This window comes from Mus musculus, chromosome 14, assembly GCF_000001635.26.
Source record: "Mus musculus strain C57BL/6J chromosome 14, GRCm38.p6 C57BL/6J".
Taxonomy (NCBI): domain Eukaryota; kingdom Metazoa; phylum Chordata; class Mammalia; order Rodentia; family Muridae; genus Mus; species Mus musculus.
In genome coordinates this window covers 68,560,769-68,582,427 of record NC_000080.6, presented here as the reverse complement: position 1 = coordinate 68,582,427, position 21,659 = coordinate 68,560,769, and the positions used below count along the sequence as shown (strand labels likewise).

The 21,659-nt window shown below is 38.4% G+C and overlaps 1 protein-coding gene across 1 annotated transcript; it reads left to right on the top strand.

Annotated features, from left to right (window-relative positions):
- The first annotated feature begins 355 nt into the window (after positions 1–355).
- On the top strand, positions 356–19,041 carry Adamdec1 (ADAM-like, decysin 1). Its single transcript, NM_021475.2, has 14 exons — positions 356–469; positions 1,773–1,891; positions 3,198–3,274; positions 4,499–4,577; positions 5,265–5,341; positions 9,163–9,349; positions 9,543–9,602; positions 10,604–10,675; positions 10,930–11,096; positions 11,455–11,536; positions 12,227–12,357; positions 13,543–13,717; positions 16,828–16,910; positions 18,053–19,041. Exons 1-14 carry the CDS (start codon positions 382–384, stop codon positions 18,057–18,059), a joined length of 1,404 nt encoding a protein of 467 aa, NP_067450.1. The 5' UTR covers positions 356–381; the 3' UTR covers positions 18,060–19,041.
- Positions 19,042–21,659: the final 2,618 nt, after the last annotated feature.

The following is a 21,659-nucleotide window of genomic DNA, read 5'->3' as shown; positions in this document are numbered from 1 at the left end:
ATTTTATACATGTGTATGTGTATGTGTATGTGTATGTGTATGTGTATGTGTATGTGTATGTGTATGTGTATGTGTATGTGTATGTGTATGTGTAAGTGCATGGGCCCCTGAGTTCACATTCCAATCGGGATGGAACTCAACATAAGGAACTGCCCAGCTGTGAGCCCTTAATGAGCCTCCCCACAGATGCACAGATGTAAACATTGGTCTCAAAGGAGGAACAGTCTCAGGATTTCAGTGCTGCAGCTCATTGGCTAGTCCGCAACACAATTAGGAAACATCCCTTAAACTGAAAGTAAAATTTGAGACTTTATGTTTCTTCTCAACTTCTAAAGAGAACTAGAAGGAGATAAAACTGGCCACTGGAGAGACCATAGCTGTATGCTGCCTGGGACTTCTCGGCTACCCACAGAAGCCAGCATGTCTTGGGTCCTGCTTTCAGTCCTGTGGCTTATCATTCAAATCCAAGGTAAGAATAGGCATCTTACAGAAAAAAAAATCAGATTGTTTGAAGAATGTACCCATGGAAAAAAATTACCTTTTTCATTCACAATGTAAAGGTCACTACAGTTAATACAGTACATTTTCTGTGTCTTTCTCTACTGAACTATATGCTTACATACATGCATAATAGTATACAGACACACACATACATACATGCACATGTGATGGTATTTTTAGATCGCACATGAAACATGAATTCTAAATCCCACTCTATATATTTTCAAATTTCATATACTTCACTAACTAAAAATCATGTTTGAGTATGATGTGATATTTTTCAAAATAGATAAAATGTATGTTGATTATTGTTGTATTTACATTATACTAGTAAGTACAATTGTGGTACTATAGTCATTAATCAAGGCTGCTTGTGAACTGGTACTTTGGGATCTTTTCCTGGGAATGATTTTTAGTAGTAGAATATAGTCAAAAGAAAAGTCCCAAAATGGTCAGTCCTTCCCACTTTAAGCTGATTATTGAGAGATGAGCCAACAACTTGACAACTGTTATTTGTTCCCTTACTGCACCGTGGATAAGCTAACTGCACAGATGGTGCCATCACTGGCAATCTTGCTACAGGTGGCATCATAATCAGGCTAAGAAGTCGAATGCTGGGAGCCTGCACATCTCCATTCATAAACATTACGAGTAAATCTCCCGCTGAAACACTTGAGTAATACACCTAAGAGTTTGCATAAGCTCAAAACAACCACTGTGTGTTCAGTGATACTTTCTAAAGGTTTCTATCTAGGGTTGGCTCTAGCCCTTGTATGTCTCTATGTTTCTTAGATTGTTAATCACTAGTGAAGATCCCCAAGGATGGTAAAGTAGAGTAACGCTGGCACTAATTGCGTCATATGTGCATACATACTGATGGAATCCTTCAGGTCCCTTTAGTCCATCCTCGTGCACTCTGCAGTGACAGTTATGGCTGTAATTTGCATGGTAGTTTAATTAAGTCACACCCTGAACGCCCTCTATCTATCTTGGAGCTGTGGAAACAGCATTCAGCAGTGAGACTGACCTCATGTGAAAACATTGCAAAACTCCAAAATGCATAAAAGATGTGTTTCTGTTTTTCTACAATGCTACTGCAGAGTTTCATGCCGTTTTTGTTTTGAGGGTAAAACTGTAAAGGAAGTTCATTAAAGTTGAATCAGTCTAACCAATTTGTTCTGAATGCTTAATTCATGTCCATACAACATAGCAATCAACCAAACAAAACAAAATGAAAACTTTCTTTATCAGTGTTTTCTGACTTTCTCTAGTGATAGATGCAACGTTAACCCCCGAGTTAAAGCCTCACGAAATAGTTCGTCCTAAAAAACTACCCATTTCACAGAAAAGAGGGCTTGAGAACAACCAGACAGAGAGATATGGCAAAGAGGTAAGTTATGTTTCACAATCATCTGAAGACAAAAGCGAAGGCTTTGGGTAGTAGTGTAAGATCAGAATCAACACCAGCAGCTTCATCTTGGAATACAGCTATCAGCTGAGTGTGACAGTTCTTGGATGTAGTGATCAAGGGAGACACTGAAGGGTTGTTGGGGTATGAAGCTTATTAGAAGGGTCATTAAACCCACAGACAAACAAATAGACAACTGCATGGGTAGGTGTCCAAAGAAAGTTAGTGACCCAGCCACAAGAGAGTATGGCAGGCCTCTGGGAGGGCATCAGACTCAAGAGGAAACTTTGGGGGTCCCCTCTAATAGATTTCTGAAGAAGTTGGGGTGTTCAAAGCAATGTCTGAAAAGCCAGACTTTTTGATTCCTAGGGAACAGGGAACAAGGCTGGGAACAGTATGCTTGGCCATTGGCATTCCTTTAATGTATCTCAAACCATACACTTATTTCCTTACGTGGGGAATCCAGTCACCTGGAAGTCTCTTAGCTAGCTAGAACATCACAGGCAGTGCTCTAAGCAGGGAGCCTGTCAGTCACTGTGAGAGGGGGCCCCCTCCACCAGCACCCCTGGTCCTGTGGTCTAAGCAGCAGTCTTAACACTATGGAGGAGAGAGCACAGGACTTCTCATAATTTGGTTATAAATTAACATCAGAGAATCCGTTGCCTCTCTAGATAATAAAGGTAAAGCTGTTTGGATATCCAGTTTCCTCGAATCTGTGGGAGGAGAAGAAGAGATCACAAACAAGGCAGATAGTTCTTGAGGGAGACATTGCTTCTTTTCAGCCTTTCTCATTCCTGTCTTCTCTTCACTCATTCCTTTCCCCAGTGATAACACTTTTCTACAATGTAAAGGCAGTCTACCATGTTGCCAATGGTCTCTCATTCTGCAATATTTATCGCTTGATTCTCAGTAGATTTTAAAAACCATTTTAAAATATATATTCTATTTATTTTAAAGTCAAAATAGATACCTTATATCCTGCTGGTAATTTTTTTATGGTACACAGGACAGTATATTACACATTAAAGCAGACACCATGTCTCTATGTCACAAATTAGAGCCTCATTAATCTGTGTGGTTTTCAAGTGAATATATTTTGTGAATTCCATATGAATGTGCCAATAACATTTATTTTAGATATAAGAAAGAGATAAGATGTAAGTGAAATGCTTTTAACTTCTGTATTTCTGCTATTGTATTGCATAGTATACACAGTGTATTATAATAGTTATTATTTTTAAATTGCCTGAGAACTACATGTTATAACTATATCATTAAATATTTTCAGGAAAAATATGCACCAGAAGTTCAATATCAGATCATACTAAATGGAGAAGAAATTGTTTTTCACCTAAAGAGAACCAAGTAAGGACAATTTCTTCCCGAAAGCCCAGCCACTGGTTGTATCAGCAGAATACTGGGAAACTTCTCCCTGGCTGTAGCTTCATTTCTGCGACTTTGATAAAAGCAACAGAAGCAAGTTAGGGGAGGGAGGGGTGGCTTTAGCTTACAGTTCCAGATGGCAGTTCACCACTGCAGGGAAGTCACAGTGGTTGGACTAGCAGCAACTGGCCATATCATATCAGTATTCAAAAAAATAGCCAGAAATTCAAGCATGCTTCTCCTGAGGTCACTTTGTCTGTCCTCATGCACTCCAAGATGACAAACCCAGGAATGAGTGGTGTCATGCAGCTCACTTTCAGGCTTGGTCTTTCCATATCAATTAAGATACCCAAGACAATCTCCCATAACCAGACCCACAAGGACTCCGATGCCAAGACAAGTCGCAAAAACAGAAGAACCTCCAGAAGCTGGCCTGTCTTATACAGTGAGACAGGAGACAAACATAAAACCCTGTCCCAAGCAAGAGGAGACTCGTGAGTTTGTCCTCTGATCTCCATGTGTGTGCTGGAACTTTTGGAATTATATACAAACATACATATACAGACCTACCCTCTCCTAATCACACACAGGTACACAAGAATTTATCCCTAAGCCTAAATGAAGGTACACATCTTAGCAATAGATTCTATGGTAAGAGTGAAAGGGTGTCACAAGTTTTTAAGTCAGTAAGCATTTCTTACTGGTCCTCACAGTTATTCACAACTGTGACACAGCACCCTCCAAAGACCATGTCCTTGCTCCATAGAATCTTGTCAGGGCCCAACTCATTCATATTTACAGATGAAGAATCTCCAAGAGAAAAGCAATTGTGTGAATATCCCCCTTTGGGGTTAAAGATGTAGCTAAACACTTTGATTTACTTTAGCAGGACGGTCCAAGCAGCCTTCTAATGTTAGTGAGAAGCCATTCTTCTCAGGATTTATGATATGATTGCAGGCCTTCCAGAATTAGGCTTAAGCTAGCTGGCTTAGCTTGGTATACCAGTGTGTGTGTGTGTGTGTGTATGTGTGTGTGTGTGTGTGTGTGTGTAAAAATGCACTGTTAATGAAGGAAAATTATCAATGGTCAAGAGTCAGCACAGTCTAACTGTACACACAATTATTCCTATAGTACAGAAGATGATGTCAGATAAATCAGTGCTTATTGGTATTGTGAGTGCATTTTGCATCTTTATTCTCTGCACAGGCATCTTCTGGGGCCAGACTACACTGAAACATCTTACTCACCCAGAGGAGAAGAGAGCACCAGACACTCTCAGGATGTGGTAAGCTCTGAATTCATCCTGGGATCTGCCATTTCCCTGTAAAATAAGTAGGTCTGAGGATGGCTTTTAACATGGCCAGTGAGACAACAGGTCAGAAATCACAGCAAACTTTTCAAAGATAGGAGTGGACAAACAATAAAACACACATACACAATGCTCATGTATCTACACACTCAATTAGACACACCCACATACTGATACTCACAGACTCAGAAAAACCTTCATTTTAACACATTCAAACACACTCACTAACACAATGCACCTTTACACACACACACACACTAGTATAATAAGTAAAATGGAAAGCTAACCTAGCTAGTTTAAGCCTGATTCTGGAAAGTCTGCCAATCATATCATAAATCTTGAAAAGAATAGATTCTTACTAATATTAACCTTCTGGATTCTATCTTCATTCAAATACATGTTAGGCAACAGCTCAGATGTAGCAGCCACAGGGCCAGCTGTAGAGCAGTTTAGGAATCCTCTGATATCCTTTTCATTTCATTCCTGGGGATTGGTAGAGCCTGGTCAGTCTTTGAGCTTAGCTATATAGCCAAAATGGTAGTTGTCACAATTGTGACCTATACACTCTCATTAATGGCATGCCTCTTTGTATACATGCACACACACGCATGCATGCATTTATAATGTCTACATTTCAACAGTGCGATGTATTTTCTACTCTAGAAACCCTGCTACTATGAAGGCCACATCCAAAATGCAAGGGGCTCTCTGGCCAGGATCAGTACCTGTGATGGGTTGAGGTGAGAAATGAAGTAGTAAATGCTAAGGGACATTTGTCACACAGCCTTTAATCTTCCTCATGTTTCCCTTTGTCTTCTTACTATTTGAGTTGTTTCTGTTCATCATTAATTGCTGGATTAAAGTGAAGAATAAATTATCATGGTAGGTCACTTCATTAACTGTTGTTCTAGAATTCAGCCCCAGCTCTGTCAAAGCTACATCCTGACTGTGGAAAGTCTGCCAATCATTTCATAATTGGGCTAAATGGCCTCAATGACATGTGTCCATTACCAAGTTTATCTACCTTACCCCTGGAATCCATTATGCCATATCTTCTTAAATAATATATCACAGGTATAGCTTTTTTATCTAACATGTGATTAAAGTGTGAAATAAAATATGTAATTGTCTAGCATGGTTCATGTTTAGCATGACCTCACTTTTCCCATGTTATAAAAATACCTCAGGCCCTTGGTCTTGCGAAGATTATATGCCCCAGTACAGGGGAATGCCAGGGCCAGGAAGCAGGAGTGAGTAGGTTGGGGAGCAAGGTGGGGGGAGAGTATAGGGAACTTTTGGGATAGCATTTGAAATGTAAATGAAGAAAATATCTAATAAAAAATACCTCCGTGGATGTAGATTTAAATATTTAAATAGGCTTTAAATATTTCAACATATGGAGTGACTTTCTAGTTCTTAACTAAACAATTTAAGAGACAGAGAGTCTTTAAGCTACTCTTGGTCCTAATTTGTTGCCAGGCTGCTCTAATGAACCCTTTTTGTTCTCTCTAGGGTTCTGGGTGACGAGTCATTTATTCCATTCTCCACTCTAGTCATAGCAACTGCCAAGAAATGTGTAATGAATGAATAAGCAAACTGTTGGAAAATATTGGACTAATAGACTCATGGTGTTAATATTAGAATAATAGACTCATGGTATTAACTCCAAAGTCTTTGAAATTGCTTCATTTTAATAAGTCTTAAGAGTACTCTGGGTAAATGACATAAGGTTCATTTTTTTCTCTTCTTTTTTCACTTTTGTTGAAAATAGACTTTTTTCTCAAATAATAATTCCTGATAATTAAATAATTCTTCTAATGGATAATATAACATGACAAAAGGAACGCGATTACATTAGAATAGAATAAAACAAACAAATAGAAGGAAAAGAGCCCAAGAAGAAACACAAGAGACAGATACAGATACGGCTAAAGATGCAGATGATACAGATACAATAAATACAGATTCAGATACAGAGACAGAGACCCACTCACCTGCACACTTCAAGAATCTCATGAAAACACTAAACTGGAAGCCATAATATATATTCAACAGGCATGTAAGGTAAAAAGCAAGAAAAAATGAATGAAGTAAGGTAGAATAAGATAAAAAGAAGACAAACTTAAAAAAAAATAAACCTTAAAAGGACACCGTGAGACAAGGAACCTGGAACGACACCACTGAGCTCATTTCTGTTGTCCATCTACCGCTGGGCATGCAGCCTGCCTTTAAGAGTGGTTTCCTAGTGAGACTCCCTTGGAGAAAACTAACTTTTCATTTCCAAGTGCTTAATAAAAGAGATGATTTCTGGGTTAAGGAAGGGGACATATGTCTACTTCTTTCAGCTCTAGGACCTCATCTGGTGCAGACCGGTACGGGCCCTGTGCAAGATGCCCCAGTCTCTCTGTGTTCATATGAGCACCACTCCTGTTGATTCAGAGAACTTGATTGGTTGGTGTCCTCCATCCCCTCCGACTCTTTCATTCTCTCTGCCTCCTCTTCCTAAGGTTCTTTGAGCCCCAAGGGGAGGGGATTCAACCAAGACAGTCAGTGTAAGGATGATTATTCCAAGGTCTCCCACTCTTTGCATATTGTCTGGCTGTGGGTCTCTGTATTTGTTCCCATCTGTTGCAGGAGAGTGCTTCCCTGATGATGACTGAGGAAGACAATTATTATATGAGTATAGCAGAATGTCTTTAGAAGTCATTTTATAGCTACATGTGCTTGGGGAGGGTGTTGTTGTTTTGGTTTTTGTTTGCTTAAAACAGTAGTTTTTGGTTGTATTCTAGGCCTCTGAGCTATCTAGTTTCAGATTCTTGGTCACCTAAGCAGTGTCACATGGAGTATATCTTAAGTCAAATCAGATATTGGTTGGTTACTCTCACAAAATTTGTGCTCCCCATTGCCTTAGCATATCTGGCAGACAGAATCGCATCATAGATCTAAGTGTTTATGACTAGGTTGATGTTAACATTTCTCTTGCTAACACGTAGAATAATTTCATGTATCAAAGATGATAGTCCTTAGGGGTAAAGGCTCTATGTAGGCACCAGTTCAGCTTCTCCACGTTCAATGTGTGGTGTAGGTAGGTGTTGTCTTCAGTAATGGGGCCTTGCTGTCAGTTTGTGGGTACTAGTCTATATCCATGACAACAGGCTGGATTATTTAGGGGTTCCCATGAGACATTTTTGTCCAACAATTCAGTTTGCTGCAACCCAAACTGAAAGCTTGGAAAGCCTGAAATTGGAAAGTTTCATTGGGTGACAGGAGATGGCCACTCCGGGCTCTATTTTCCCAGTTATTTGGTGATTTCATTTAGATCCCCTTCTCATATATATATATATATATATATATATATATATATATATATATATATATATATCTGTATTTATATATATATGTATATATATATATATCTGTATTAAGTTTTCATACTACCTCTCAAATGGTTCTTAATTTTAGCTATCTTTCCTTTGTCTTCTCTTCCCTTCCCAGTTGAACATTGACCATCCTGTTTCAGTCTCTCTTATATACTCATAACTATCTATTCTATTTCCCTTTCCTAGAGAGTTCTATCTGTACCCCCTGTTGGTATAGATTTTGTATCTAACCTCTGTGGTTCTACAGATTGTAGCTTGATTACCATTGACTTAACAGTTAATATCCATATATAAGCAAATAAATATATTTCTCAGTCTGGGTTACCTTACTTAGGATGATATTTTTTCTAGTTCCATCTAGTTTGCCTGTGAATGAATTTGCCTGTCATTTTAAAGCAGCTGAACAATTTTTTATTGTGTAAATGTAGCACATTTTAATGTATTCATCTGTTGAGAGACATCTAGGTTGTTTTCAGTTTCTGACTATTGTGAATAGATCGGCAGTGAAGACAGTTGAGCAAGTGTTTATGTGGTAAGATGAAGTGTAGATTAAGATAGGTTCTTGTTTTTCTGAGTAACTATCATGCTAATTTCATAAAAGGCTGTAAAGTTTGCACTTCCACCAGCAAAGAATTAATGTTCCTCTCTCTCCTCACCAGTGTGGACTCTCACTTGTTTTATTGTTCTTATCCATTCTGAAAAATGTAAGATGAAATCTCAAAGTAGTTCACACCCATTTCCCTGATGGCTTTGAATCTTTCTCAGCCATTTGATTTTTCCATTTTGAGAAGTATCTGTTTAGATTTCTACCCTATTTTTAACTGCTTGTTGTTTTTTTTTTATATATGATATTTTTAGTTCTTTATACATTTTGGACATTATCTCCTCTATTGGATGTGGAGTTGGTAAAAGTCTTTTCCCATTCTGTAGGCTGCTGCTGTTTATGAGTGATGGTTTCCTTTGCTGTCCAGAAGATTTTCAGTTTCATGAGATTCCCATTTGTTAATTGTTGAACTTCATTTCAGTATTGAGGAAATAATGGATGTAACTTGAATAGCAGAGTCTTTGACTGAAAACTCTATGTGTGAAACTGGGATGGAGGGAGAATATCACTCCATTCTTAGTGGGATGTATGAATGGGCGTGTCAGGCTATCCTAATTCACAAACTCATATCCCACAGAGGGTACTTCACACATCGTGATCAGAGATATCAAATAAAGCCTCTACAAAGCACAGATGAGGGAGAGCATGCTGTTCTCCCATACAGCTGGAAGGGACAAGACACAGTTCATGACAAGGATGCTGAGAAGCAAGTTGTCAGGAAACGAAGCCATCTTCGAACTTCCAGGTCACTCAAAAACCCAAATGCAAGTACAGCTTTGTTTTCAAACTATGTATTTTGATTGTCTAAGCAAGGATCTGAGACACATAAGTGTGTTCTGAAATGTCTGGTCTATAAAATTACTTCTTTTATTTGTTTTGGAAGAAAAATTGTAAGCACCTGAATCATTGTGAGTAGAGATGAGTATTAATGAGGTTATCTTGTTATTTGGAAAACAGGAAGACTTACTTCAAGGACAGAAGTACATTGGTCTCTTTTTGGTGCTGGATAATGCCTATGTGAGTATGAAAGATGGGTACTTCTTACTTAGTTCAACTTATAACTTAAAAGTAAAAGAAGGCATAGCCTTTTTACTTAAAAATTAGTTTTTGTTCAACTAGATTCCCTGGCTGCTCTGGTTGCTTGTTTGACAACAGCATTCACCCATGCCATCCACTTACTATCCACCAATCACCAAATACATATATAATGGCAATATACTTAATGCCATATAGTTCTGCTCTAGTTTGCTTTCTGTTGCTCTGGTAAACATCATGACCAAAGAAACTTGGAAAAGGAAGGGTTTATATGGCTTGCAAGTTACAGTACATTGTTGAGGGAAGCTAAGGCAGAGACTTAAGGCAAGAATGTAAGCTGAGGCCATACAGGAACACTGCAGTTGGCTTGACTCCCTGGCTTGCTCAGCTACATTTCTTACACAGCTCATATTCAGCTGCTTAGGGATGGTGCAGGCCACAGTGGACTGGACCCTCCCACATCAATAATCAATCAATAAAATGTTCCACAGAGATGCTCAAAAGGTCAATTTGATGAAGGCTCTTCTTCAATTATGATTCTTCTAAGGTGACTCTATATTGTGTCAAGTCAACAAAAATCAACCATCACCTACCTGAAAGCAATCAACTGTAAAAAAAATTAAAGAAAAGTGTATTAATGAAGTTTTAGATTGTTTTACGGTTTTACCATAAAATATAAATATCAATTTAATAGCTGTTATGTAAATATGCAACCCAATCCTTGGAAAGTTTCACTGGGTGACAGGAGATGGCCAATCAGGGCTCTATTTTCTCAGTTATTTGGTGATTTCATTTAGATCCCCTTCAGATATATATTTTTAAGTAGAATTTGTTGAAATAGAATATGATATGAGGTAGTCAATGACTGAGTAGATTTTAACTATGTTCCAACATGTGAATTTTCTATTCAATTCTGTACCCGTAAGCCTTCTCGCTTCAATTTTCTCTTTTAATATTGACCTTTTATATTTTGTAATTTTCAGTATAAGCTGTATAATGGGAATGTGACTCAGATGAGAACCTTTCTGTTCAAGGTGCTGAATCTGCTCAATATGGTAAGACATTTGTCATAGATGTGGGTCTCTACAGCTGTGCTTGGGGCTAACCTGTGCCTTCCACTCTGAAGGGCTAAGATCAAGAGCCTATTAAGACAAAAAACATAGACAGTAACAAAGCCTTTTTCTATCATATCTGTTTCCAATATGTAAATTTATAATATCACATCCCTTTATCTATCACTTGTGGTCAACAAGTGCACTGAAAGTGATCCTGGGTGTTTTCATGAAAAAAAAAAATGTTCTTTCCACAGATTTATAAAACCATAAATATTCAAGTGTCTTTGGTGGGCATGGAGATCTGGTCTGACCAGGACAAGATAAAGGTGGAGCCCAACCTTGGTGCCACGTTCACACACTTCATGAGATGGCATTATTCTAACCTGGGGAAAAGGATCCATAACCACGCCCAGCTTCTCAGGTGAATCCCTTCTTGCCAGGGTGGGGACACACAGGCAGAGTCTATGGTTTTCTCCAGGGTTTCTTGACAAGAATTTCTACACAGTCATATCTCTCCAGGAGGTTGTGAGTATCCTGATGTTCCTATCTTTAGCAATTAGGCCTTGAAGTACGTGAAGGTCCTTATAAGATCAATAAAACGATACTTGGATACAGAATATCCACCTGTAATTGTGAGGCTGTAATAAGATAGAAGCTTCCCTGGGGCCCCATGAACATACAGAAGGCTAGGGGACATCAAAGGAGATGTATGATTTTATTACCCAAAGCTACTGATTTCAGAGTCAGATTGTGATGGGTTCTCTCTACCTTTCACACAGTGGAGCTAGCTTCCGCCATGGACGTGTGGGAATGGCAGCTGGGAATTCCTTTTGTACTACATCGTCTGTGTCTGTAATTGAGGTTTGTATACTTCTATTAACACATCCTGTGATTCCATCTTTATGAAGATGAGAATAATATACTGCACCACAGTAATCACCATGACCATCAGTTAAATTGATAAATCAAAGTAGAAATGAAACCATTATTGAACATTGCTCTGAAGAGTCCTTGGACTGTGAATATTAGCCTGACAAAGGCCTCACACTTCACTTTGGATTAAAGAATAAGGACCACATGTTGAGTAGAAAGGGCAGCCAGGTTACCTCTATGGCATCAGATAGCTATAAATGAATCATTTGTATAGCTGTTCAGAGATTGGACAAGAAAAATGTGTGCATACTGGGTATCATGTGCCCATTGCTATTAATGGCATAAGAATCACAACTACAATTTTGTGGATGTGAGTTCATACCATAGCACCTAATAGCACTTTCCATAGAGAATGTAACAGTCTAAGCCAGATTTACTGAGAATTCAGCATCTAGTAGTTTCTTTGTCATTGACTGAGCTTGAGCACAAACCCAATGCTTCATAGGAGCCAGTCATACCAGGCCCAACAGGCAAAAAGCAATGTCGGAAAAATGAGCTTACAGATACACTATTCTTCTTTTCTCAAGCTATTCATGTTAGACATTATGATTTGAGAAGACCTGAGAAATAACTGAATAAAATAAGAACTAACAGATGCTTCTGTTTTTTTTTTTCCAGGCTAAAAAAAAGAATAATGTGGCTCTTGTTGCACTGATGTCACATGAGTTGGGCCACGCCCTTGGTATGAAGGATGTTCCATATTATACCAAGTGTCCCTCTGGCAGCTGTGTGATGAATCAGTACCTGAGGTAAGATGGTATCATCCCAAAGTAAAGAGAAAAGTTACCATTCCTAAATAGTTTAAATGATCTATGCATATGTGGGAGAAATATTATCTTCCAAATGATGGGTATCCTAATAATTCAATCTCTAGCTTTTTCATGAATGTATTTTGCCAAATTCAAGACTCATGCATTAAGATTTCTAGATATCCAACCACAGAGTTTACTATGGTGACTACATCATTTTAACTTAGGGTTGTTTTAATTTAAAGTGGTTCCATATTTTCCTTAAAAAATACCAGCCTTATTAAGATGATAGTTTTACTGTAAGACACTCAAGATAAGCATGTATTTATCCCCATCACCAACTGAACGGTCTATTTTAGCATAATTATTTATTATCTAAATAATTCCAGTTACTTTACCAAGATTGGGGATATAAAAGTAGGTATAGTATTTTTGTTGTTGAGGTGCTCACATATAAGAAGTTTGCTCATGGACTATGGAAACCTCCATTTATTTCCTTTAACTAGATCATGATTGCCTTATCTTACTGTTCATCCCTCGGTGTGGGATAAGTAGATGGTAACAATGGTAATGCCAATCTCTCTTGTTGCTTTGGATAGCCTTGAACTATTGTGATGGTTGCTTTAACTGTTAACCTCACATAATCTAGAATCATCTGGGGAAAGAACCTCAGTGAAGTATTGTCTGCATTGTGGGTCTTATGGGGGATTGCCTTGGGGAAGAATATGGAACTGACTTTGGGTGGCACTAGTCCTTAGGATAAGGGTCTTGAACTATATAAAAGTAGAGAAACAGAGCTGAGCAAAAGCAAGCAAGTGAGCATGCATGCATCTGTCTCTTTGCTGTTGACTGGATGTGATGCGACTAACTGTTCTGACTTCTTTTTTTTCTCTCTCTCCTAAATTGCTTTGTGTCAAGATGTTTTATCACAGAAATGAAACTAGAACAATTACAATGTGTTTAAATTCTTTCCTCTTTTTTTTCTGAATTGCTAGGAGAAAACATCGAATGGGAATACTACACATGCTTCACCCCCTACCATAGGAGCATAGAGAGGTCCTAGATGTTGGCTTATTTGTGGTTTCCATTGAGTTGAGTCCCACAGAGAGATACACTAGATTTTTCTGTTTATCATCCACAAGCTTCTATACTGTATATCATGCTATTCTACTTTTTCTGTTACAGTTCAAAATTCCCCAAGGATTTCAGTACCGTCAGCCGTTCTCATTTTCAAGGGTTTCTCTCATCTAGAAATGCAAGGTGTCTGCTGCTGGCACCTGACCCTAAAAACATAATAAAACCAACATGTGGGAACCAAGTCCTGGATGTGGGAGAAGAGTGTGACTGTGGCTCTCCTGAGGTATGAAAATACACGAGGTTTAAAGTTGTATTTATTAAGATATTAAAATAGATCTCCTTGGGTAAAAATTATACACTTTAATTTTTCATTTTTTAAAAGGATTTTTTATGGTGTGTATGTGTGTGTGTGTGTGTGTGTGTGTGTGTGTGTGTGTGTGTGTGTGTGAAGGAATCAGATTCCTTGGCACTAGAGATACAAGTGGTTTTGAACTGGCAAATGTGTCCCGAGATCTGAGCCTTCATCCTCAAGATTACGCAACATGTACTCTTAGCTGCTGAGTCATCTCTCTAGCCCCCTTTTCCTTTTCCTAGTGCTCCTTTAGAAATTCGTTCTGGAGAAAAACGATATCATTATCAGAGTGTGACATAGATTTATTGGTGTTTTGTGTCTTGCTTTTGATTTTAGTTAACCATCCTATGAAATGCACTTAAAAAAAAAAAAGAAACAGTAGAATCTGGTTTCTGAGCTAATAGTACAAAGCCACATGTGAAGAAGTGAGCCACTACCCATTGCATGCCACATTCCTCGTAGACACTGTATTCAGACCTGTCTACGTTTCAGGCCACAGTCAGTCATGTGCTGAACAGTCAGTCACATATCGAGATGGATGGTGTCCTCATGGGAATTTTCTTTTTTCACAAAATCAGCATGTGACATAGGTGGTTGATAATAACAAAAAAAAAAAGATTAAAAAATTGCATGAACCTCTAGAGTATAGGCTCCTAGCACAGACCATATAAAACACTGGTTCTCAAGTGGTGAGTTGGGATCCCTTTGGGGTTGATTGACCCTTTCACAGGAGTCACCTAAGACCATTGGAAATCATAAATAGCTACATTATGATTCATAACAGTAGGTAATTACAGTTGAGAAATAGCAACAAAAATAATTTTATGGTTAGGTATCAATACAACGTGAGAAACTACATTAAAGGGTCTCAGCATTAGCAAGGTTGGTAACCACTTTTCTGGGATAATGGCTATTTTGATTTCACTAATGTTTATATAATTTCAAGGCAGCAGCTGAATGCCTCAGACTGGTGCCCACAATTTCCTGTTTTTTCTTCCTTTTTCTGAGACAGAGTTTTGCATTTTAGTCTGGGATGGCCTCCAGTACACCATCCTCCTGTCTCAGCCTCATGCGTCCTGGAATTACAGGCATATACCACCATGTGTGGCTCATACAAGGCTTTTAGAGGATTCTACTTTGTGATCTTATGTTGCTTTTAAGATCTAAAAAGGCATTCATGCTAGAAGACACTTAAATGAGACAATCTGTAAAATACTCCATAGACAACATCTTATTTGTTATGCAAAACAAATCCACAAACTTGAGATTGCCATTATCTTTAATTAAGAAAATAAGGTTCATACAACCCAAAGAATTCAGCTCAGAGACCAGAGTGCATAACTGGTGAACACAGGTGAAACTTGTGACTTACCCATTATTTTTGACAGCTGTCTGACAGTGTAGAAAGAGTCCTAGGTTTTTGTCATCTCGGTGCATTTATTCAGAAGTTTGAATTGTGTATCCGATTTTTAATGTAGTTTTGTCAGAATTTGGTTGCTTATTATGAAGTATTTTCATATTTTCTTTTGTGATGTCTAAGATTTTTCTTTCTGATGTAGGTTATAATTCATAGATATTACCTTTGATGTCATTTTATTGTTACTTTTCCCACCCCGTCATTTTATTGTTATCATGAACAATTATCTTACTGATTTGTCAAATATTTTTAAGCATTGACTTCAGTTTTTCTATGTAGAGAATTATATCCCACACACAATGAAAATATGGTTTACACTTTTTGGTTATTATATCTTCTTATCTTTTTTGTGTCTTAGCTTTTATTAAATTTTCCATAAAATATACATTATAAAGAATTGTTGCTCTATCTTTCATATTATTGGACGTGGTTTTGGCTATTTGTTGTCTATATTTATTAATAATAATGCTCTCTCATTTATCCACAGTGTATATGTGTGCAAAATCATGTTTTAATACCTCAAATTTGGATGCCAAAATTATCTGCTAATTTTGCTACTTAATGAAATATCAGGACCTGTTTCTCCTTTAAATCTCTTAATTTGATGGGCTGCATTTCTTTTATTTGTATGATCAGGAATCCTTACATTTTGGACTAAGAAAACTCACACAGATGAAGTAATTACTATATTGATAAATTAGAGTTTAAAAGACACAGTGCATTTTGTGTTGTACATATGCATCTGTGCACGTGTAGGTGTTTACATGCATACATGTGTGCATGTGTGTGCATATGTGAATGTGATCATTACACATTTTAATAACATTATTACCCAGGTGTATTAAAAAAACAAATTTTAATTTTATTTTTTCTCTATTTTTACATCATTTTGATAGTTAAAAAAGTTCATCCTTGAAAATTTTGACAGATTAAAATGTGATACCCTCTAGGCAAAATTTACTTGAAAAAAATTAATTGTGACCTCCACCCCTTGGTCTTTGAAGACAGTGTTCACTGAGCACAGCGTTTCTTCCTGTTATTGACTTTACCTGGTTATCGTCACTGGAATTGGTACAAGAGAGTAAGTAGGTTTAAAACAAGAAACTTCTCTGATGAGGCCTCAGAGCTGCACTAATCTATAAGAATAAAAATAAGAATTTAGAGGGCAGCTGATTATGTCTAGTTAGCAGGATAACAGTTACCTTTAACCTTGGATCCTGTAATCTCTTTGGCCATGGATTCTTGGCTAGGTTCCCAGTGCCCAGATCTGAGTTTTCTCCTGTGTCCAGCAAGAAAGCAGTTGGCTACCTCCATAACATTTGGTTTTACTATAGTGGATGGCTCCACACTTAGTTATATATAGGATTTTAGAAGTAGAAGAAAGCCAAGAATGGTGGCAATACTCAGGAGGCAAAGGCAGGCAGATCTGTGAGTTTAAGGCTAGCTAAGTTTACATAAGAAGTTCTAGGACAGGCTGGGTCATGTGGAGCAAACTTGTCTCAAGAAATATAGATAGTTATATGAAATTCTCAAATAATGAATAAATATTATACTTTAACAGTAAAATTTTCTTTAACAGTTGTCTTGTACTAAATACAGGGATTGTTTTGTTTGTTCTTTGAAGGAATGTACCAATCTTTGCTGTGAGCCCCTGACATGTAGGCTGAAATCTCAACCTGACTGCAGTGAAGCATCCAACCACATCACGTGAGCACCATCTTCTCTCTGTTCCCACTGGGTTCAACAACACACCTAAAACAAAGTTCACTTACACTCTTTAAATGACTTAATTTTGTCATGAAGAAAGGATGCGTTATACACAAAACTGAGGCTATGTGCTTGATCATACCCATATAAGAAAATGGATTACTCTGTTATTTATGAAAGTAGAGTTCCTGGAACTTGTGCTAAAATTGGTATAATTTCCTATAGTTGACAAGTTAATATGAAACGAGTTAAAGTATATTTTTGACAAGACTTGATTGGTGAGGACAATTCATTGCTCCTTAGTGATGATAGGTATCATTTGCAAGGTAGTCAGAAAATCAATAGCGTTTAAGAACTCAATGTAAAATTTGACAGTTTTATTCTCTTTAAAATGCCTCAGTGGAATACAGCCCAGGTATTGGGCGTGTTTTACAGACCAGTGTGATTTGCGCTAAGGGCTTGGCATTTGGGATTAGAGTTTTGTTTGAGTGTAAAATAGTCTCTGTATATAAAGTCTACAATAATAGCCAATGTCACCAAGCTGGGATGCAGGAGACGTGATGGGAACGAGGTATTCTGTGCCCTTTTCTCAGAAATTTCCTGGAATTAAAACTGCAGGGAGAGTAAAATAAAATAATTAACTGCAGCACCATTCAGAATCACTTCCTCAGGAAAGGAGCAAGGCCAGAGGGAAGGGGAGATTCCGCATCTATTTACTAAGCAGCGTTGAATACTTCATTGAACTAGGATGTGGGTCCACTTTGCAGAAAATTTTGGAAAGCATGCCAAGACCAGAAGCAGAGTGCATAAAAAATAAAAAGCAGAACAAAAATCTTAGTTCCTTGGAGGGCTGGAATGATAGATAACTCTCCGCTTTTCTGTGTGAAATGGGCAGTTCAACATCATTGGAAGAACACTGAGCTTGGACCCTGGACATTTCAATTCTAGTCTTAATTCTGCAAAGCTACTGTGTGATTTAAGACACGCTCCTGAGTTCCCTTCCTTCTTGTTCAGTGGGACCACTGATGTGCTTGCCTCATGTGACTGCATGTGTTGTTTAAAGTCTAGAAATTTCCATTTGTGTCAGTCCATAAGGTTTTATCAGTATAATAACCATTGCTTCTGGTGTTTTGATTTCCTAGAGAATGATCCAGTGTCTAATTCACAGAGAAGCTACTTTGCCAGGACAGAAGTCCAGACCCTGCCTCTGCCAGGAAGCCCGCCTATCCTGTGCACCTATACAGACAAACCTATCTCTGTGTGCCATGTTCTCTGTGAACCCATGACTTCAATCACTGAAGAAGAAGAATGCCCCAAAATACGACTTGTACCTGTCATGAATATGTAGGCATTTTCTCCTCAGTACTCCATAAATAATAGAGTATAACAGCTATTTGTATAGCGTTTTTGTAGATTAAGTTTTAGAAGTAGTCTAGAGATGACAAGATACTTAGAAGAATTTTAGTAGTTGTATGCAAACATACTCCAGGTCTAGAAAGACTGTTAGTCCTGAGATTTGGGAATCTGTGTAATCATGGAGCCGAATCCTGGTGAACAATGAAGGAAGATCTTTGCTTTTCTCTTTCCTTTCTACTTTATGTGTTTCTACCAGTCCAGTCAACAGGTCAATAGACATGCTAAGGTGATGCTGTCTGTTCATTCAGGTCTTATCTATAGTGTGAGTGTGAGGAGCCTGAAAGTGTGGTTTTAGTTTCACTTTTTGGAGGACAAAATAGATGAACCTTTGCAGAACTTCTCAACGTACTCCACAGAATTGTTGAGTTAATCCCAAACTGCAAAGTGACTAGTAATTTAACCCTAAATCTCTTTGTTCCTGAGGCGTAGGAATCAAAGCCTGCCACCTGCTGAGGGAGGGAGCTGGCAGAAAGAACAGAGCCCCAGCCCCTTCCTGTCTCTGGGCAGCCAGTTTGTCTTACATCCTGTAAACTTCCCGGATTTTCTGGCTCGTGGGAATATTGGTTACATTCAAACACTTTTCATTTGAGCAAATAGAGTTTCTCACACCATCATGTATAAGAATTATTTTTGAGAAGTCTGTGTGGCTTATTTCTTAGTGGAAATGGAAAAGTAAGGCTTCATTCATTGGTTTTTGTAATAAACTATGCTATCAATAAAAATAACGATTTGTGTGGTCATTAAAATATTTTCAAACACACACACACACACACACACACACACACACATAAACTTAAAACCAATCTACCTCAGTGATGTCACACCCTAAATAACTGTGGGCAGCAGGAAAGGGGTAAATTAGGAAAGTCCTTACCAACTCTACACACTAGGGTACAGTCAAGACAGGATATTTTCACAAAAGGGCCACACTTAGTCCCAAATGGTTTTAAAATCTAAGTCGTAAAAAGTTGCTGGACTTAATTTTCTGTTAAATAGATTTTATCATGACAAGGCTCACTTTGATGTTGTTGTTGCTTATTTTTGAAATTATATTTTAATTACAATATCTCTACCTTCCCTTCTCTCCCTTCAAACTTTCCTATATATCCTTCCCCACTCTTCTTCAAAACTGTGTCTCCTTTTCTTTTATCAATTATTATTGCGCACATATGTACATTTTTATGCTTATACATTACTATATATAATCTGTTGAGTCCATATTATGTTAGTTATATGTATGTTTTCAGGGTTGACTGTTTGGCACTGCACGAGCAATGGATGTGCTCTTTCCTGGTTGGCCCACCTCTCCCATCCCCAGCTTTACTCAGTTGCCTATATTTTTGTGTAGGGTCGAGGCCTTATAGGCTTTTCCCCATCCATTTTAACAGAAAATGAACATAGATATTTGAATGGTAAAAAGAAAGCACAGAATTGACATGTCACCAAATCAACAATGTGATGTCTTCTATGAAATTATTTAGGGTAGGTAGTTATTACTAGAGTCATAAAATAGTTCAGAGAGCCATTGTTGAGTACAGAGGGTGGGTCTGATACTAAGGTCTTGTTCCTCAATTCGTTCTTGATCTATCAGTAAAGATGCCAGGGGGCAATTGTTGGGTGAAAGGAAAGAGCCAGGACTTCCAGGTCCCTGCAGATGAGGAAGGAGATGCAAAGAGAGGAAAGGATTTTCACCATGCTTCAGAGGGACAAAAAACGTGACCAGCCATGAGAGATCTCAGGTGGAGCTACCACAGGCCACTTCTCCAGGTGGATGGTTAGGGTGTTGAGCTGGGGCTAAAGGTAAGGGAGCTACTGAAGCTAGGGCAGGTTGAGAAATGAGCTAAGAGTATTGGAAATGGCACACTAGCTGAGGAAAGCTTTAAAAAGCCCAGCAATTGAGCAAATAAGGCAGGTTGAAATTGAGCAATGTGTGTGTGTGTATGTCTGTTTTACATCCATGGATCCAATCGTCTCTGTGGATGGGGCTGGTAGTTTGGCCCATTCCCAGAGCTTAATGCAGGGTAGCAAAAACTTCACTCTACGGATGTGCATAACCGGAAAGGCAAGAATCCACTATTAATTTATGAATTATTGGATAGATTACACACACACACTGATATAGTATAATAGGGAGGAAAACTGGTTTCTCAGTAGAGCATGGCTCCAGGTCATGAAAATTTGAACAAAGGAACACAGGGAGAACCTCAGCTTAGAGACACTTGGATCTCCTGCTGTGCAAAGAAAAAGGTTGGCTGCTCTAAGGCAGTGAGAGACAAATAACAAAAGCTGACTGCTTCCTACAAGCAAGTAATCAAAGGATAGATTTTTAACATTTCCATTTAATTGTTTTTTTTAAAGATTTATTTATTCATTATATGTAAGTACACTGTAGCTGTCTTCAGACACTCCAGAAGAGGGAGTCAGATCTCGTTACAGATGGTTGTGAGCCACCATGTGGTTGCTGGGATTTGAACTCTGGACCTTTGGAAGAGCAGTCGGGTGCTCTTACCCACTGAGCCATCTCACCAGCCCCATTTAATTGTTTTTAAGGATAGAAGGGAATATGAATTTCGCAGGAGCCAGGTGGGGATTTCTTCCTGCAGTTCTGAACTGATACAAAGAACTTAAGATGAGAGTCAGATGGTAGATGCAGCCTGCTTTCTACTAGCAAATAAAGAATAGGGATAAATAAAATTCAATTTAATTGTTTCTAACATAGAAGAGAGCCACGCACACTCTGGTGAAGTCTGCTTGGCAGGCCAAGAGGCCTGGAAGCACTCACGAGGCAAAGTTTCACCTCCTGGAGTTTTGGCGTTCTCATTCACCCATATACTCATACCCTACTCCCGAGTTAGTCTGGTGTATGGATCCACGTGCTCTCTTTTAGTATTATCTTATTATAAGTGCCTTTTAATATTGAATTCTGACATAGCTAAGCCTTCGCCAGTGTTCCAACGTCCTAGAAAGTCCTTGAGCTGACCATGGGCTTGGAATTCAATGTTGCGTATTCAGTGACATTCAGAATTGCCTCTGGTATTACACTATCACTTAGAATAAAAGCCAAGTCGCTCCCATATACAGGAATTTACAATGGTTTAGGAAGTAGATCAGGCTGTGGCTTTAGGGTAATGCATTATTCATGAGATGGTTAGCTAGAGAGGAACTCCCTAATTAGAACCATGACTTGGGTGTGAAAGCCCTTGCCCTAGGAGTGTAAAGACCTCACACCTGGCTTCTAAGACTTTAGCTGACCTTAGATAGGGCTGACTTTGTCTCAGTTGTTTTATTGCCCAGTTCCTGCCAGTCTTTGTGTTTACATTCCTGTTTTGTGTA

Bases quoted from the DNA above. Each gene is read 5' to 3' on its own strand.
- Adamdec1 (NM_021475.2), top strand. From the start codon at position 382: ATGCTGCCTGGGACTTCTCGGCTACCCACAGAAGCCAGCATGTCTTGG. The intron at 9,603-10,603 runs GTGAGTATGAAA...TGTAATTTTCAG, and splicing joins TGGTGCTGGATAATGCCTAT to TATAAGCTGTATAATGGGAA. The intron at 11,097-11,454 runs GTGAATCCCTTC...CCTTTCACACAG, and splicing joins AACCACGCCCAGCTTCTCAG to TGGAGCTAGCTTCCGCCATG.